This window comes from Macaca thibetana, chromosome 11 (genome assembly GCF_024542745.1).
Source record: "Macaca thibetana thibetana isolate TM-01 chromosome 11, ASM2454274v1, whole genome shotgun sequence".
Taxonomy (NCBI): domain Eukaryota; kingdom Metazoa; phylum Chordata; class Mammalia; order Primates; family Cercopithecidae; genus Macaca; species Macaca thibetana.
The window spans coordinates 99,858,375-99,873,075 of NC_065588.1; the positions used below are offsets into that span (position 1 = coordinate 99,858,375).

A 14,701-nucleotide genomic window follows, 5' to 3' on the forward strand; every position below is an offset into this window, starting at 1 on the left:
TTTCTTAGCCCCACATAGTTTCTCCAGTGCTGGGTTCCTGCAGAGCTCAGCTCCCTCCAGCATTTGGCCACTGTACACTGTCCAGTGCTTGACTTAGAAAGTAGCAGCACAGCCAGGAGCCCCAGACTGCACAGGCCCATGCCTCAGCCCGGGGGAAAGCTGTTCTGTACTCCTCTCCTCAGTCCCATGCATAGCAAGGCCCCTGAAGAGCTGGCCATCTGGGGAGCTGGACACACCCCCTTGAATCCCACACAGCTGGTCTGGAGCTGCCCAGGCCTGAACCACACACAGAGGTGCACTGCATGACAGAGAGTTGGCTTCTTAATTGCTGCTGCCAGCAGCACCCACTGGCTAGCAGATTCCTTTGGCACCTAGTGAGTTCCAAGGCTTGTGACCTCCCCATGCATGACCTGCCAGCCACCCCAGAGAGCAGATTTTCAGCAAATATGGTCAAGGCATCTCTGCAACTTTGCTAGCTTGTGACTAATGCCATGCTTTTTCTGGTGATATTCAGATCTCAGCCTGGAGGGAAGAAGGTTGTATGTTGGGTACTTGTCTCAACCCTAATACAGTGGCTGCTCTTTATAGACCTGCTATTTCTTTATTCTTTAGAATTCTTTTATTTTAAACTCTCACTGGCTGATTTGTCATGATTTTAATTGTTCATAATCATTTATATTACAACTTTCCCTGTTCAAATAATTATGTGGTTTCTGTCTCCTGCGTGTCCCTAAATAATACATTGCCCATTATAAAAAAAAAAAAAAAAAAAAAAAATTAGGTACCCTAAGATCAGGGCTCACCTCCTATAATGAAACTCACTGCATGTGCATGTCTCAGTCTAGTCCTCTTTGAATTGCCCCATGGGAATTGAGGTTTGGAAAAACTGGTGCCAAAATGCTGATACCCTGGCTGCTGCCCCTGCTGTAAGTATTAAGCTGTACTTCCACTCTGACCCGGAAGTTTTGTATCTTCTACCAGCATCCATGAAACTTTATCAGCCCAACTTGTTCACTTTGCAAGTTGGCTGATATGTCAGACCCTTCATAGTTTTTGACAGCCATCTACATCACACCTGTCTTTTGAAATACTATGCAGTTACTAGAGATCAAGGCAGATCCTTAAAGACTTTCATAGTATATTGTTAAATTAAAAATTACATTGCTAAATATTTTAACAGGATTCTATTTTTTTACAAAATCATACAGATAAATGTTATAAATAAACATATTTTATTGACTGATGATATTGGCAACTTTGGGAGACTAAGAAGAAGACAATTTTAACTTATGTGTTCTGTAATTTTTTAATTGTTACAATGAGTTTGTATTGCTTTTTAATAAAAGGGAATACTGCAGTTTGGGGTCTTAAGAACTGGTTATTCTACTAACGCAAGTACTTCAACAATTTTCCTATGCAGCCATCCCTCAATGTGCAGCCTTGCTCTGCCCAGAAAATTCCAGATGTTCGCCTTCCACTGAAGATGAAAACAAACTGGAATGCAAATGCCTTCCCAATTACCAGGGTGATGGCAAATACTGCGAGCGTGAGTAGAATTTAGATTCCACTAGTTTATTCATTGAGATGTTTAGGTTATTTAACAGGGAAAAAAAAAAAAACCTCACAACCTCCTTAACACAATGACAATTTCTACTTCTCTGTGTAGTTGAGTGAAATGTATATAAAAAGTGCCAAGCAAAATGCTTAATAAATGGCAACTTCTTCTCTTATGAAATCATATATATAGATTTTTACATGTTTTCGTATCACCTTAATCAATGTTAGAACAACATTTAATGCTTCTTATTTTATCTTTTTGATTTTATTCACTTTATAAAAAGCTGTATTATGTATCAGTTAAAAACATGGACTCTCAAGCCAGACTGCCTGGGTTCAGTCCCAGATCTGCCTTCTACTGACTACATGACCTTTAACCTGCCTGTGTCTCCATTCTTCTATCTGTGAAATGGAGCTAATAATGGTACCTACCTTCAGGGATTATTGTAAAGATTAAATGAGTTAATACATAGCAACTTCTTAGAGCAGGGCTTAGTACATATTACAAATTCTGTAAGTGTTAGTGTTTTCTTTCATGCTGTTTTATATTCAACTACATACACCAAATGGCCAACTAATATATCAACGCAATATTTTTACAATTTCTGATGACCATATCTAAATCTGTCTGGTTCATGGGGGAAATGAAAGGAAATATTTGAGTTTGAAAACTGTGAGTTGCCTCTGCAGCTTTGATGAGCTGTGATCCACTGTTGCTCACGCTTCAGTTTTCCTTCTCCATCCCTGTTCACTAACTGCCTCTCATTTTGCTGTTGCCCCTCAAGCCATCAATCCATGTTTACAAAAAATCTGCCACCCTCGTGCTCATTGTACGTACCTGGGACCAAATCGGCACAGTTGTACATGCCAAGAAGGCTACCGTGGGGATGGCCGAGTGTGCTTGCCTGTGGACCCCTGCCAAACTAACTTTGGAAACTGCCCTACGAAGTCTACAGTGTGCAAATATGATGGGCCTGGACAGGTGAGCAAATGATGCAGGGAACTGAAACCTCTAGAAGTTTGACAAGCCACTATGTGTCATAGGTATCATTTGTCTTCTATGCCATGCCAATTCTCCCTTTCAATGTTCCGCTTGGTCTTCCCCTCCCAGACAGTCCTCCATGTGCTCAGGGCCTGAAATCGGTGCCGGCTCACCCAGTCTATCCTTTAAACTCACACTTTCTCAGCTCCCCATCCAAACTTAATTGTCTTACATTCTCTCTTGTGAAAATCCTATATGGTGTTTGGCAAAATATATACATAATTAAAAATTAGATTAACAAATTAACTGTTGAACATATGATTGACTTTTACCAGCAATCCTCCATTCTGCAATGGCTTTCTAATTTAAAAAGTGCTCTTAGAACCAAAAATACCCTGTCCCAAAGGAATGAAACAGATAAAACATCAGGCAGCACTGATAGATTATAGGGAGCAGTGAGAATATTCTGGGGAGAGACACTGTCCCTCTAAATGACATCGGAACCTTGACTGATAAAAAATCTGGTCAGGAGACCCTCACTGAAGAATCCAGTGGAAAGAGCCTTGGCCCTAAATAGCACATTCATCCATTGCGTATTTATTTAGTGGATGCCTTATGTGTCCATAACTGCACATCAAGCCTTCAGTGAAGGAAATGTGTCCATACAGAAGGATGTTGCTGCACTGGTAGGAGGAAGAGTTCAGCGCCCGACCAGAACAGCCATGCAGTCTAATCACCTGGATGCTAGCTGATGGGAATGTTCCTAGAATTCCCTGCAGAGTATCCACCCAACCTTGCCTCCAAAGAGAAAGGATATGTTACGCAACATTTTTCTGCTATCGATTTCTGGGGCAGGATTGCAGAAAAATTCAAGGGCCTAAATTCCCATCTGTAAAATTAGGGTCTTTAAGGGAAAATTAATGTTACGCCACGAATGTCAAGACCTTGCGTGTGAGATAAAACATATGCTTTATCTCTGAAAATGGGTTCCAAGACAGATTTTCAAGTCTTAGAAATTCTCCATTGCTCACACAGAAGCAGCGCGTGCATGATTCCAAAGCAGGGTTTCTCTACCTCGACGTTTTTCACATTTTGGGCTGCATAATTCTTTGTGGGAGGAGGCTTTCTTGTGCATAGTGAGATGTTTAACAGCATTCTTGACCTCTAGTAGCACCGCCTCCTCCCATCGTGGCACTCAAAAATGTTTCCAGCCTGGGCATGGTGGCTCATTTCTGTAATCCCAACACTCTGGGAGGAGGCAGATGGATTACTTCAGTACACGGGTTCAAGACCAGCCTGGGCAACAGAGCAAAGTTCCATCTCTACTAAAAATACAAAAAAATTAGCTGGGCATGATGATCCACACCTGTAATCCCAGCTGCCGAGGAGACTGAGGTGGGAGAATCACTTGAGCCTGGGAAGTAAAGGCTGCAATGAGCCAAGATTTCACCACTACAGTCTAGCCTGGGCAACCAGAGTGAGACCATGTCTCAAAAAGAGGAGAAAAATTGTTTCCAGATATTGTCCAGTGTGTCCTAGATTGAGACTCCTGGTTGAAAACCATTATTCTAAAGTATTAATACCTCCCATTTGCACATCAATTTCTGCTTACCTATAAACAATCTAAAACCAGGAATTATGGAGCTAGGGAGGTCAAGAATTAGGAAACAAGAAAATTGAAACTAAACTTTATAAGCAAGGAGTATAAGCTTTCCAGCAGGTGACATGTGTAAACATGATTTCTACTTTTAGACACTTTGACAATTTTTTAGTTTAAGTTCACACTTCAGACATACTCTGAGTGAGTTTTTATGGAAGAATAAAAATACAAATTAAAGAAGAATGCCAGCTGAAGTAACTAACTAGGATCCTATTTGTTTTTCTCTCCCTGTCTACTGAAGTCTCACTGCGAGTGTAAGAAGCATTACCACAATTTCGTACCTGGAATGGGGTGCAGTATGATTAATATATGTAAAACAAATAACCTGTGTCATAGGAATGCAAATTGCACCACCGTCGGACCAGGCCAAACTCAGTAAGTCTTTTCAATTCCTCTACCAATCTTTCCAATTGAAAATGGTTTCCAGTCATTGCTGTAAGTTTCTTGAAGAGGAAGAAATGTGTCTTATTCAGCCTTGTATCCACCCCCACCCCACATAGTAGGAGCAAGGATCGTAGTAGGTACTCAACAAATCTTTAAGTAAACACTCAATAATTATTTCCTTTTTAATGACCATTAGAACACTCCGGAATATTGATGTGGCCTGATGACTTGATATGAAGTGGTCAGAATGTGGGAGAAGGAAGCCACTGTGACTGGGGAAACAAATGGTTGTTGAGATTACAGCGGTATGACCTCTAATGTACATCCCTGTTTCCTCACTCATGAAATATTGCTTGTTAGTGGTGCAAAACAAGACTAGGGAAAGTGAATAAGCATTAGTGGTGTTTCCTGGACTCTAGGTTTCAAAAGAAGGGGTTTACTGTGAACACAAACATTTCTGTGAAAGTTTCTGAGGCGAAGGCAGCTCACATGATAGAAAGAAGATGGTATTTGGACTAAAGACCTAGGTTTAAGTCTCAGCACTGATACCTACCAGATGCATGACCTGGGAAAGCGGCACCATCTCTCTGGCCTCAGTTTCTCCATGTATAAAATGAGCACAGTGATTTATACTCCATAAGGTTGTTGTGATGATTACATGAGAGAATGTTTCTGGAAACTATGACACCAGTGTAATGTATTTTCATTAGTGACTGAACTGAAGCTAGAACCCAAGTCTTTGACTCGCAGACTGAGGTTTCTATCTCTGTTCCATTTTCAGTTCTCTCTATCATCAGCATCTGCAAAAGACTCATAGTGCCATTGTGAGCTCAAAACCACAATCAACATCAAACCATAGCATGATAAAACAGTTTCTGTGATTCCAGAGCCCCTTTCATCTTTTGGGAAGTTCACGCCTTTTATAACTGGGTGGTCAGTGTGTAGATTTGCCCCGACAGGTTGTATTATCACCATGTCCTATCTGGACAAATAAATAGATCTGTACATATTGTACATGGAATGGAAAGAGCTGGGGTATCAGAACACTTAGGTTCAAATCCCAAGTCTGCCACTTACCTTACCCTCTCTGAACTGATGCTCAACCCTTCAACCATAAAAAGGAGAGAACTGTACCTCCCACCAGGGCTGTGCCAAAAGTTAAGCAAGATTACATTCATCAATCTCTGAGCAGAACCTGACACCTAGAAATCCCTCAATACATGTGAATGCACAAATACACCACAGCCATGCATATAGGCACAGAGGCACCCAACACACATATGCATCCAGGCATACCCTCCCCTCAAATATATATTCTGGCAATACTGAGAACCAAACAAGCTGGTGTATGCATGTTTTACCACCCTCTGAGAAAGTCTAAATAGAATACCTTAACCAATCTCTTTCCTTTGTGTTTGAGAGGATAAAATCGAAAAATGAAATGGGAATATCAGAATAATACAAGCTGCGTCCAAATTTGTGTTTGGAATGTCAGATATACTAACATTGTGATGTTAGGGGTACATGTATCACCCACAAACCTTCCCACACCTCAAATTGACTGTCTTCAGTCAAAAAAAGGCTGAAGTAAAAAGACTAGCTAAGTTATATTGATAAAATATGAATCCATCAGTCCTCAGGTAATTTAGTTCATCTGGGATAAAAATTTATTTCATTTATGCCTTCTCAATATGGCAAGTAGCTTATGCAGAATCTTCAAAATCATACTGCATTTGTCACAGAAGACCACCTGATCAAGAAGGGTGGGTTCAAACATGAACTCTACCACTCCCCCTGGGGTGACCTTAGACAAGACTAAACTTTTCTAAACCACAGTTCCCTCACCTGTCAGGTAGGTCTAGAGACCAGGAATCTCTGCCTGTGGAGAGCTAATGAGTTCATGTATATAATATGCTTTTAAACTCTAAGCTCTATTTTGATTCTTACTGAGAACAAATAACTTTATGCTTTGCCTTTTTATTTTTACTTATTAATAGATATAGGAAGTAAGGGACAAGAGAAGAGATGAGCATTTCTCTCTTATTTAACTAAACTCAGCTGAAAAATAGCCAGGACACAACTGAGTGGGCCTATTGGAATAAGCACAGTTTACATTCCAGTTGTGCAAAAGTTCAAACAACAGTGAAATGTAGGGACTCTTGGAATGTTAGTGACATTGATAATATTCAGTGCTTATATAAGATCTGTACAAGTTGGGATATCTTCAGTGTAAACAGTCTTCCCAAGAGTCCTATCCAAGGCAACATGGTGCAGTGGCAAGAGATGTTCTCAGATGGATCTAGGTTTAAATCCCAGCTCAGCCACTGCCAGATGTGTTTCCAGCAGTTTGACCCTTAGACCTGGCAACAGGAGCCCCTCCCCTGGGTCCTACATGTTAGATGCCCCCATTCTGGCCCTCTGCTGGCTACACCAGGGCAAGGAATCTGAAGTTCCAAAGGGCCCTGCTCCCCAAGAGCCTGGGCCCCCTACTAGACCACACTCGGGGTACTCAGAAGCCTGTAATTTCCTGCCCAAACAGCTCCAAACGAGCTTCCAGGGCCTGAGACCATTCCCAGGATATGGAGGGTATGGCCAAAAGTGGCTGTTCATAGCAGGTGCAGATGAGCCAGCATTATCTCCACCACACTCGTGAATATACCCTTGCCTCAGGTTCTGCTGAACTACTTATTATTTGTCTTTGTTTGGGTTGCTATAATAAAGTATCATAAACTGAGTGGCTTATAAACAACAGAAATTTATTTCTCATAGTTCTGGAGACTGGGAAGTCCAAAATCAAGGCACCAGCCATTTCAGGATCTGGTGAAGCCTGGTTCATAGGTGGTGACTTCTTACTGTGTCCTCCCAAGGTGGAGAGGGGGAGGGAGCTCTCTGGGACCTCTTTTCTAAGGGCACTCATTCCAATCATGAGGCCTTTACTTTCTTGATTTAATTATTATACCTCCCAAAGGCCATACTTCCTAATACCATCACACTGTGGGTTAGGATTTCAACATATGAATTTTGAGGTGGACACAAACATTCAGTCCATCGCACTGTTCTTCAAACATGCCATGGTGCTCCCCACTCCTGGCCCTTGCACGTGCTCTTCCTTCCACTTAGGATACCATCCCCACCCTCCACCCACCTCCTCTGAGTCAGCCTAACACCCTGCTCCTTCAATGGCTGGCCTAAGTATCTCCACCTCTAGGATGCCTCCCCCATCCTCCCCGTCCTCTCTGATGCCCCTCCCTCTGGGCTCCCAGAGCACTCTGGAATGTGTCTATGAGAGCCTTTAGGGTCCGGAACTGTGATAAGGATGTAGCACAGTGGTGGTGAGCACAGGCGCTGCCAGTTACAGGCTGTGTGATCTTGAGTGAGATACTTAACTTCTCTGTGCTTCAGTTTCCTTATCTAAAATGGGGCTAATAACAGGACCTACCTCATAGGGTTGTTGCATTTGAAAAGATGCCACACTGAAGCCCTTATAAGAATATGTAGCATAAGAGCTCTTAATAAATGCTGGCTATTACTGTTACTTGTCTCAATCCCCAACTAGAATATTATGTCCATGTCTTACTCATCTTTGCTGCAAAAATGCCTGTCACCAATTAACACAGTGAAATGATGGGTACAAAAAATACAAACAGATAGAATGAATAATCCCTAGTATTTGATAACACAACAGGGTGACTACAGTCAAAAACAATTTATTGTACTTTTTAAAATAACTGAAACAGTATAATTGGGTTGTTTCTGGCACAAAGGATAAATACTTGAAATGAGAGCTATCCCATTTGCCTCAATATGATTATTATGCATTGCATGTCTGTATCAAAATAGCTCATGTATCCCATAAATGTATACACCTACTATGTACCCACAAATGTTAAACATAAAAATAAAATAAGAAATAAAAAACAGTGAAATGAGTGAGAATTTGGAGGAACAAATGAAACAATGAAGAAATGAAATGAACCGGTGAAGAAATAAAGGAAGCAACTGTACTAAGACTTTGAGGACACCCTATATACTAACTAAATCTCAACCAGCATTAAGTGTAATTAATTTCAACCCATAACTATAGAATGCAAATGGCTTCTGGGTGTTTTTAAAGCCCTAAGACAGCAAGAGACATTTACTCCTAATAAAAATAAAACAATTTCCTAAAGAGGTGATGTTGTGAATGTTCCATGGCTCAACTGAGAACAGTTAAGACAGAAACTAGTCTTATAACATCTCAGACTTTGGACTGAGATTTGAAATAAAAATTAAAAATAGTGATGTCTCATGCATTCCATTAGCACTGAGGCCATTAAAATATGATTCTCCTGCAATCCTTAGGAAAGAAAGGCCAAGTCACTTGACACAAAACAGACCACTGGCCACCTAACAACTTAAGAAACTTTTAGAGAGAAACATACTCAGTGGTTTGTAAAGGTTACATGTCTTGCTATTAACAGTTGTCTTCAAATGAAGGAATGTAACTTACAGCAGGATTAATTTTTAACAATAACTGTTGTATTACGTCACTTCCCAGAGTTACCAGTCTCCTCCTTTCCATCATTAAATTAGCATAGCACAGTGCTTGCACAGGAGGTTGACATTTAAGTAGGAAACTGTTATTTGATTTTATTAAATTTTTTCATGATAAGATCTACTTGAGAAATTCCTTATAAAAAGGTTTCTCAACCTCAACTCGATTGATATTTTTGGCCAGACAATTCTTTGTTGTGAGGGGCTGGCCTGTGTAAGTAGATCCCCATCTCAGTTGTAGCAACCCAAGATGTCTCTAGACATTGCCAAATGGCTTCTGGGGTTGGGGGGAGCAAAATTGCCCCTGGTTGAGAGCCAGTTCTCCATAAAAACCCCAAAGGCTTCATCAGTAAATGATGCCCCAGGTGTTTGTCCAGCTAGAAAACTCATAGGCGGCCAGGCGTGATGGCTCATGCCTGTAATCCCAGCACTTTGGGAGGCCAAAACTCCAGCTACTCAGGAGGCTGAGGCAGAAGAATCGCTTGGACCCAGGAGGCAGAGGTTGCAGTGAGCTGAGATCACGCCATTGCACTCCAGCCTGGGCAGCAAGAGCGAAAACTCCATCAGAAAGAAGGAAAAGAAAGAAGAGAGAAAGACAGAAAGAAGAGAGGAAGAGAGAAAGAGAGAGAGAAGAAAGAAAGAAAGAAAGAAAGAAAGAAAGAAAGAAAGAAAGAAAGAAAGAAAGAAAGAAAGAAAGAAAGAAAGAAAGAAAGAAAGAAAGAAAGAAAGAGAGAGAAAGAGAGGGAGGGAGGGAGGGAGGGGGGAAGGAAGGAAAGGAAAGAAAGAAAACAAATGAAAACTCATATGCATCCTTCTAGAATTAAATATTACTTTCCCCTAGAAGCTGTCCCCTATTTCTCCAGGTAAAATCAGTTACTTCCTCCTCCATGCCCCATAGCATCCTATTAAATCTTCTATCATGGCACTTACAATGGAACTTCATTTATCTCTCTACGGGCTGTCCTGCTATATCCCAGCACCTCTAGGTCACTGTTGTCATTATAGTCACCTTCTTCATCATGTCAGCCTTGTCTTTGTCGTTATCATCTGCCAAGCATTGATTCTTTTTCTATATGTCTGTCACGGAGGTATTTTTCTTTCTTTATATCTCTATCAACCATCCTAAAGATATTATTAAGCCCATTTTATAGAAGAGGAAACTGGGACTCAAGGAGGTCAAGTGGCCTTACCATGTTGCTATAATTATTTTGTTTTCAGGTCCATCCTTAGCATATAAGACTCAAGAAGGGTAAAGTGTCTCTTATTATCATCATTGTAGCTCTCTTACCTAGAAGGTTCCTAGAATTAAGAAGGTACTTAAATAATCAGTAAATAATCAGTTAAACAATCAGGCACTGCCCTAAGTGCTAGGATATAATGAGGAATTATTATAGCTGGGATCCACCTTCTAGGAGAGTGTACCATCTAGCAGAAGAGACAATGTCTCCAGAGGTAATTCTGGTGGATAGGGTTGTGATAGAGGTATTGATGGGATGTGCTGGAAGTGCTCAACACAGCTGGGGAGAGGTCACACAAGAGTGATAAGGTGAGGATGGGAAAGCATTCCTGGCAGGACAAACAGCCTGAGAAAGGCATACAGCCTAAAAAAAAGAAGCAGTTTAGCGCTGCTGGAATTTTCAGTGGACAGCAAAAAGAAGACAGCAGGATTCTCCTGTGTGCACTTTCTCATGTGGATAAAAGGAGTCAGTGAGGGTTTTAACACAGGTGCCAGAATTTTAAAGTACACTCAGGAGAGTGTATGAAAAACAAATTTCAAGGTAGAACATAAGGGCACAAAGACCAGGTAGAGGCTGTGCAACAATCCAGGCAGAGGGTGGTAGGATTCTGAAGGTCTGCAGCAAACTTGTTGAACATATAATCTATTTGCCATGGAAATATATTTAGAAACACACATGGATTAACAAGTGCATAGTCTTTCTTTAGAAGACTTTCCTCAATGTGAGTCACAGCTGTGGTGCGGTGTGAGCACTGCAAAACTGTGATGTAGTCACAGCACGTCTTTGGTTCCCTGCATCTCTCCTCTCTGGAATGTTCTTCCCTTACTTCGCTTTGGTTCCTGGCTCATCTCCAAGATCCTTGTGAAAGTCATCTTCCTCATCACCTTGTCAATTTCAGCCAGCTGTCAACTCCTCTGTACTGCACAATTGTGGCCTGCTATAGCCAGAGCTTACGGACTCACAAGAGCTGAGTGTTAAACTTTCAGGAATTTCACAAGAGGGTTAGCATCATCTTATCAGTTTGAAATTGGTCAAGATTGGCATGTTAACCATGGAAATTGGCAAATGCTACAGATTAGGGCTTCCCCCTCCCCCAGAGAGTTGGTTGTTAAACATTTATCAGCATACCACTGATATACATTTTTAACTCTACTTCTCTCTTATGAAGCTATTGTACAAAATCTCTGTGACTTTCATTGTTTATATATTATTTCATAGTTTCCATATTCATTTTCGTTGTTTATATACTTCATTGTTTGCTATTTATTTAATTCAATTACTACTTATTGTACAACTATTAATTGAGCACCTACTATGGACCTACCCTGTGCTGGATTCTGGAGTTCACAACAGTGAACAAATACACACATACCCCTTACCCTCACTTTTTTCTCAAATGTTATAGGGAAGCAGATATTAATCAAATAATCACACAGATCAGGGTGAAATTATACTATGATCACTGCTATGGAGAAGAGGTACGTGGTTCCATGAGAGTATATATAATGGAGACACAGTGAGGGAGTAGAGAAAGAGACAGACAATCAAGGAAGCCTTTCCGAAAGAAGTGGCAATTGAGCAGAGCTCTCAGCTAGGAAGGAGTGGGGCAGGGTCGGGGGGTGGGGGTGAGCATTCTAAGTAGATCAATAATGCTGAATCTTTACTGTCCTGCAGGCTGAATTCAGTAGCTTATTCTGATTCAGTCATGCAGTGGAGCCCTAGAATCCACATTTATTATATTAAATATATTATATTAAATATATTAAGCACTCCAAGTGATTCTGATATGCATGGTTTCTTGATCACACTTTGAGAAATACTGAGACAAAGAGCGTACAAAGATATCTAGTGTTGACAGATACATTTAATTTATTAGGCATTCATTTCTTGAGGAGCTACTAGATGTCAGATACCACACTAGGAATGCTCTATTGTCCCTATTCTACCCTGGGCATCCTTTGCTCCATCTGTTCAATGAGGGGATTGGACTGTATGATCAAAATACTCGATGGCTCTAAAACCCTGAGGATGTCTTTTCCCCCTCTCTGTAGGTGCATGTGCCGGAAAGGTTACGTGGGTGATGGCTTAACGTGTTACGGAAACATTATGGAGCGACTCAGAGAATTAAATACTGAACCCAGAGGAAAATGGCAAGGAAGGCTGACCTCTTTCATCTCACTCCTAGGTACGCAGCTATGGGTTCAGATTTCCACACAAGAGTCCTCTTTCAGGAAAGGGCATCTGCAAGACACAATGATTCAGAAAGGGACTGGCGAGCCTTGTCTATTAGAATCAGCCTTTTTGGAGGGGTCATGCGGATGAGAGGGAAAGGGCAGGCAGCTGTTTCCAAGAAGACAAGCAAAGAGATAGTGCCAAGAGATCTAGCAATGCAAGAATCAGTAGGCAGAGAGCTGAGGACAGGGTCTGGGGGTCACCATAGACCAACGGAGCTGCAGTAACAGTAAGACCAGGACAGCTACTGGTGTGAGGATACAAACTGTCCCCCTCGCCCTTGACCTTCTAGATCCTGCAGGTGTGAACACAGCTTGGCAGATAAAACTGGGAATAGAGAGGGTGACTGAGACCCCAGGGCGGCATCCTTGTTCCTCAGCGGAGGGGCTGTTTGAATTTTAGAATAGTCTTGGTTGTATGCAACCATTTAGCACCCTTGGTCCCCCAGTCACTAATTGCCTACAGGGACACATTCACCTCCAGCCCCCCAGGCAAGGTGAGAGCCTAAAACAGCCTCATGTATTTGCAAATGCCTTCTATGGGCCATTATTCTAGAGAATGAAATATTATAACTGATCACAGCATTGGACACAATTTCCAATAAAATACGAATCCAGCCGCTCTGCAAAAAGTAAAACACAGACCTGGCCAATCAACAGAAACTTTAAAATATCAGCTTTTACATTGGAATTTACCAGTTGCCAAAAATGGTCTCCCGGCAAGAACATAGATAAACAAGTGTCATCGATGGGTCAATGCTGTGTTCTCTGCCTAAATCTTAAGGTTAAATATCCCATAAACGTCTCCTGCATAAACGTCCCACTTTTCCCAAGGCATCCCGTAGGGCGTCAAACATTACTGGCATCCCTTGAGCTCAGGGGCAATCTGCCGGGTTCCTCACAGCCTTACTCTAAGAACTCTTAGAATACCAAATGGGAGCAGACAAGGGTGAGGTAGTGTTTTTTGCAGACCAGGCCCTCCAGCATTTCCCTAGACAGAGTCCTGTTGACTTTTCACCTTCCCCATGACAAAGTCCTTGTACACTGCCTCTGGGTGTGAGAACACAGAGCCTGTCCTGTCATCCCAGCTTCCCCAGGTGATGGAAACAGGATTACCTACATACTTTGCTGGGCCCACTGGAAAGTGAAAATGCAGGATTCTTTGTTCAAAATTTATTCAGCATTTCAACGTGGCAACAGCAGAGCATTAAACCAACCATCGGGGCTCTTCTGAGCTGGCCTTGGATGAAAACAAGGGTTGCATCTTTGCTCACCGAGACAGTGACAGTTCAGAAAGTCAAGCACAGGGTCAGGGACCCTGGGGTTGTGGTAGGATTTTGTCATGCCTGAACTGCTCAGCCAGGGTATCTTTGAAGCTGAGGCTGTCTACAGGAAAACTCTCATGGCATTACATGGAATGTTTTGAGGCCATGGCTTTAGGTTGCCTCACATTCTTAGAGAGATTCCCAGTTGACACAGGGCCTGCACATACCCATTAGAATAGAGAACGGCATAAATGGACCAGTCGTGACCCAAGACCTGTTGCCTGATTTTACTCCTCGTGTACCACTGACTCATTTGTTGTTTTCTTTCTTTTTGTTATTTCAACTCCTAAGACAAAGCTTATGCCTGGCCACTGAGTAAGCTGGGGCCCTTCACGGTGCTGTTACCTACAGATGAGGGACTGAAAGAATTCAATGTGAGTATTTAAAATGACCCTACACCAAGGGGCTAATATGAAAAGCCTTAGTAGGGAGTACCTTCTTTTATTTAAAGTGGAAGCCCCCATTAAAATTAAACCTACTGATGATAAGAATGGTGATTTTTTTGATAAACTTCTTTTAGTGATATGTAACATCCTTACAGAAAGTATACAAATTGTAAGTGTACAACTCAATGAATTTTCCCAGTGTGAATGCACTTGTGTAAACAGCAAGTCCATTACCAGGAACCTAGAAGGCCCCCTGGTCCCCCTTTCTAATCATTACCCTCTACAGGTAACCACTGACTGTTCTTAACATATAGCCAGGTGATAGAGAAGATTTGCATAATGCAAAACTGCTCACTTCCCACAGGAAGAATTAAACTCATGTATTAGCTAGATATGTGGGTTTTT

At 41.7% G+C, this 14,701-nt stretch overlaps 1 protein-coding gene across 3 annotated transcripts in view; it reads left to right on the forward strand.

Moving 5' to 3' along the window:
- The window catches only part of STAB2 (stabilin 2), a 168,386-nt gene that overhangs the window by 40,517 nt on the left and 113,168 nt on the right, over window positions 1-14,701 (forward strand). For all 3 annotated transcript variants that reach the window (XR_007717704.1, XM_050748449.1, XM_050748450.1), the window contains exons 7-11: window positions 1,421-1,546; window positions 2,343-2,539; window positions 4,441-4,574; window positions 12,406-12,539; window positions 14,202-14,284. Coding sequence is in view for 2 of the 3 variants with exons in the window: in XM_050748449.1 (XP_050604406.1) it covers window positions 1,421-1,546; window positions 2,343-2,539; window positions 4,441-4,574; window positions 12,406-12,539; window positions 14,202-14,284 (674 nt within the window). In the remaining variant the exon portion in view is untranslated. The remainder of the gene's footprint in view (window positions 1-1,420; window positions 1,547-2,342; window positions 2,540-4,440; window positions 4,575-12,405; window positions 12,540-14,201; window positions 14,285-14,701) is intronic.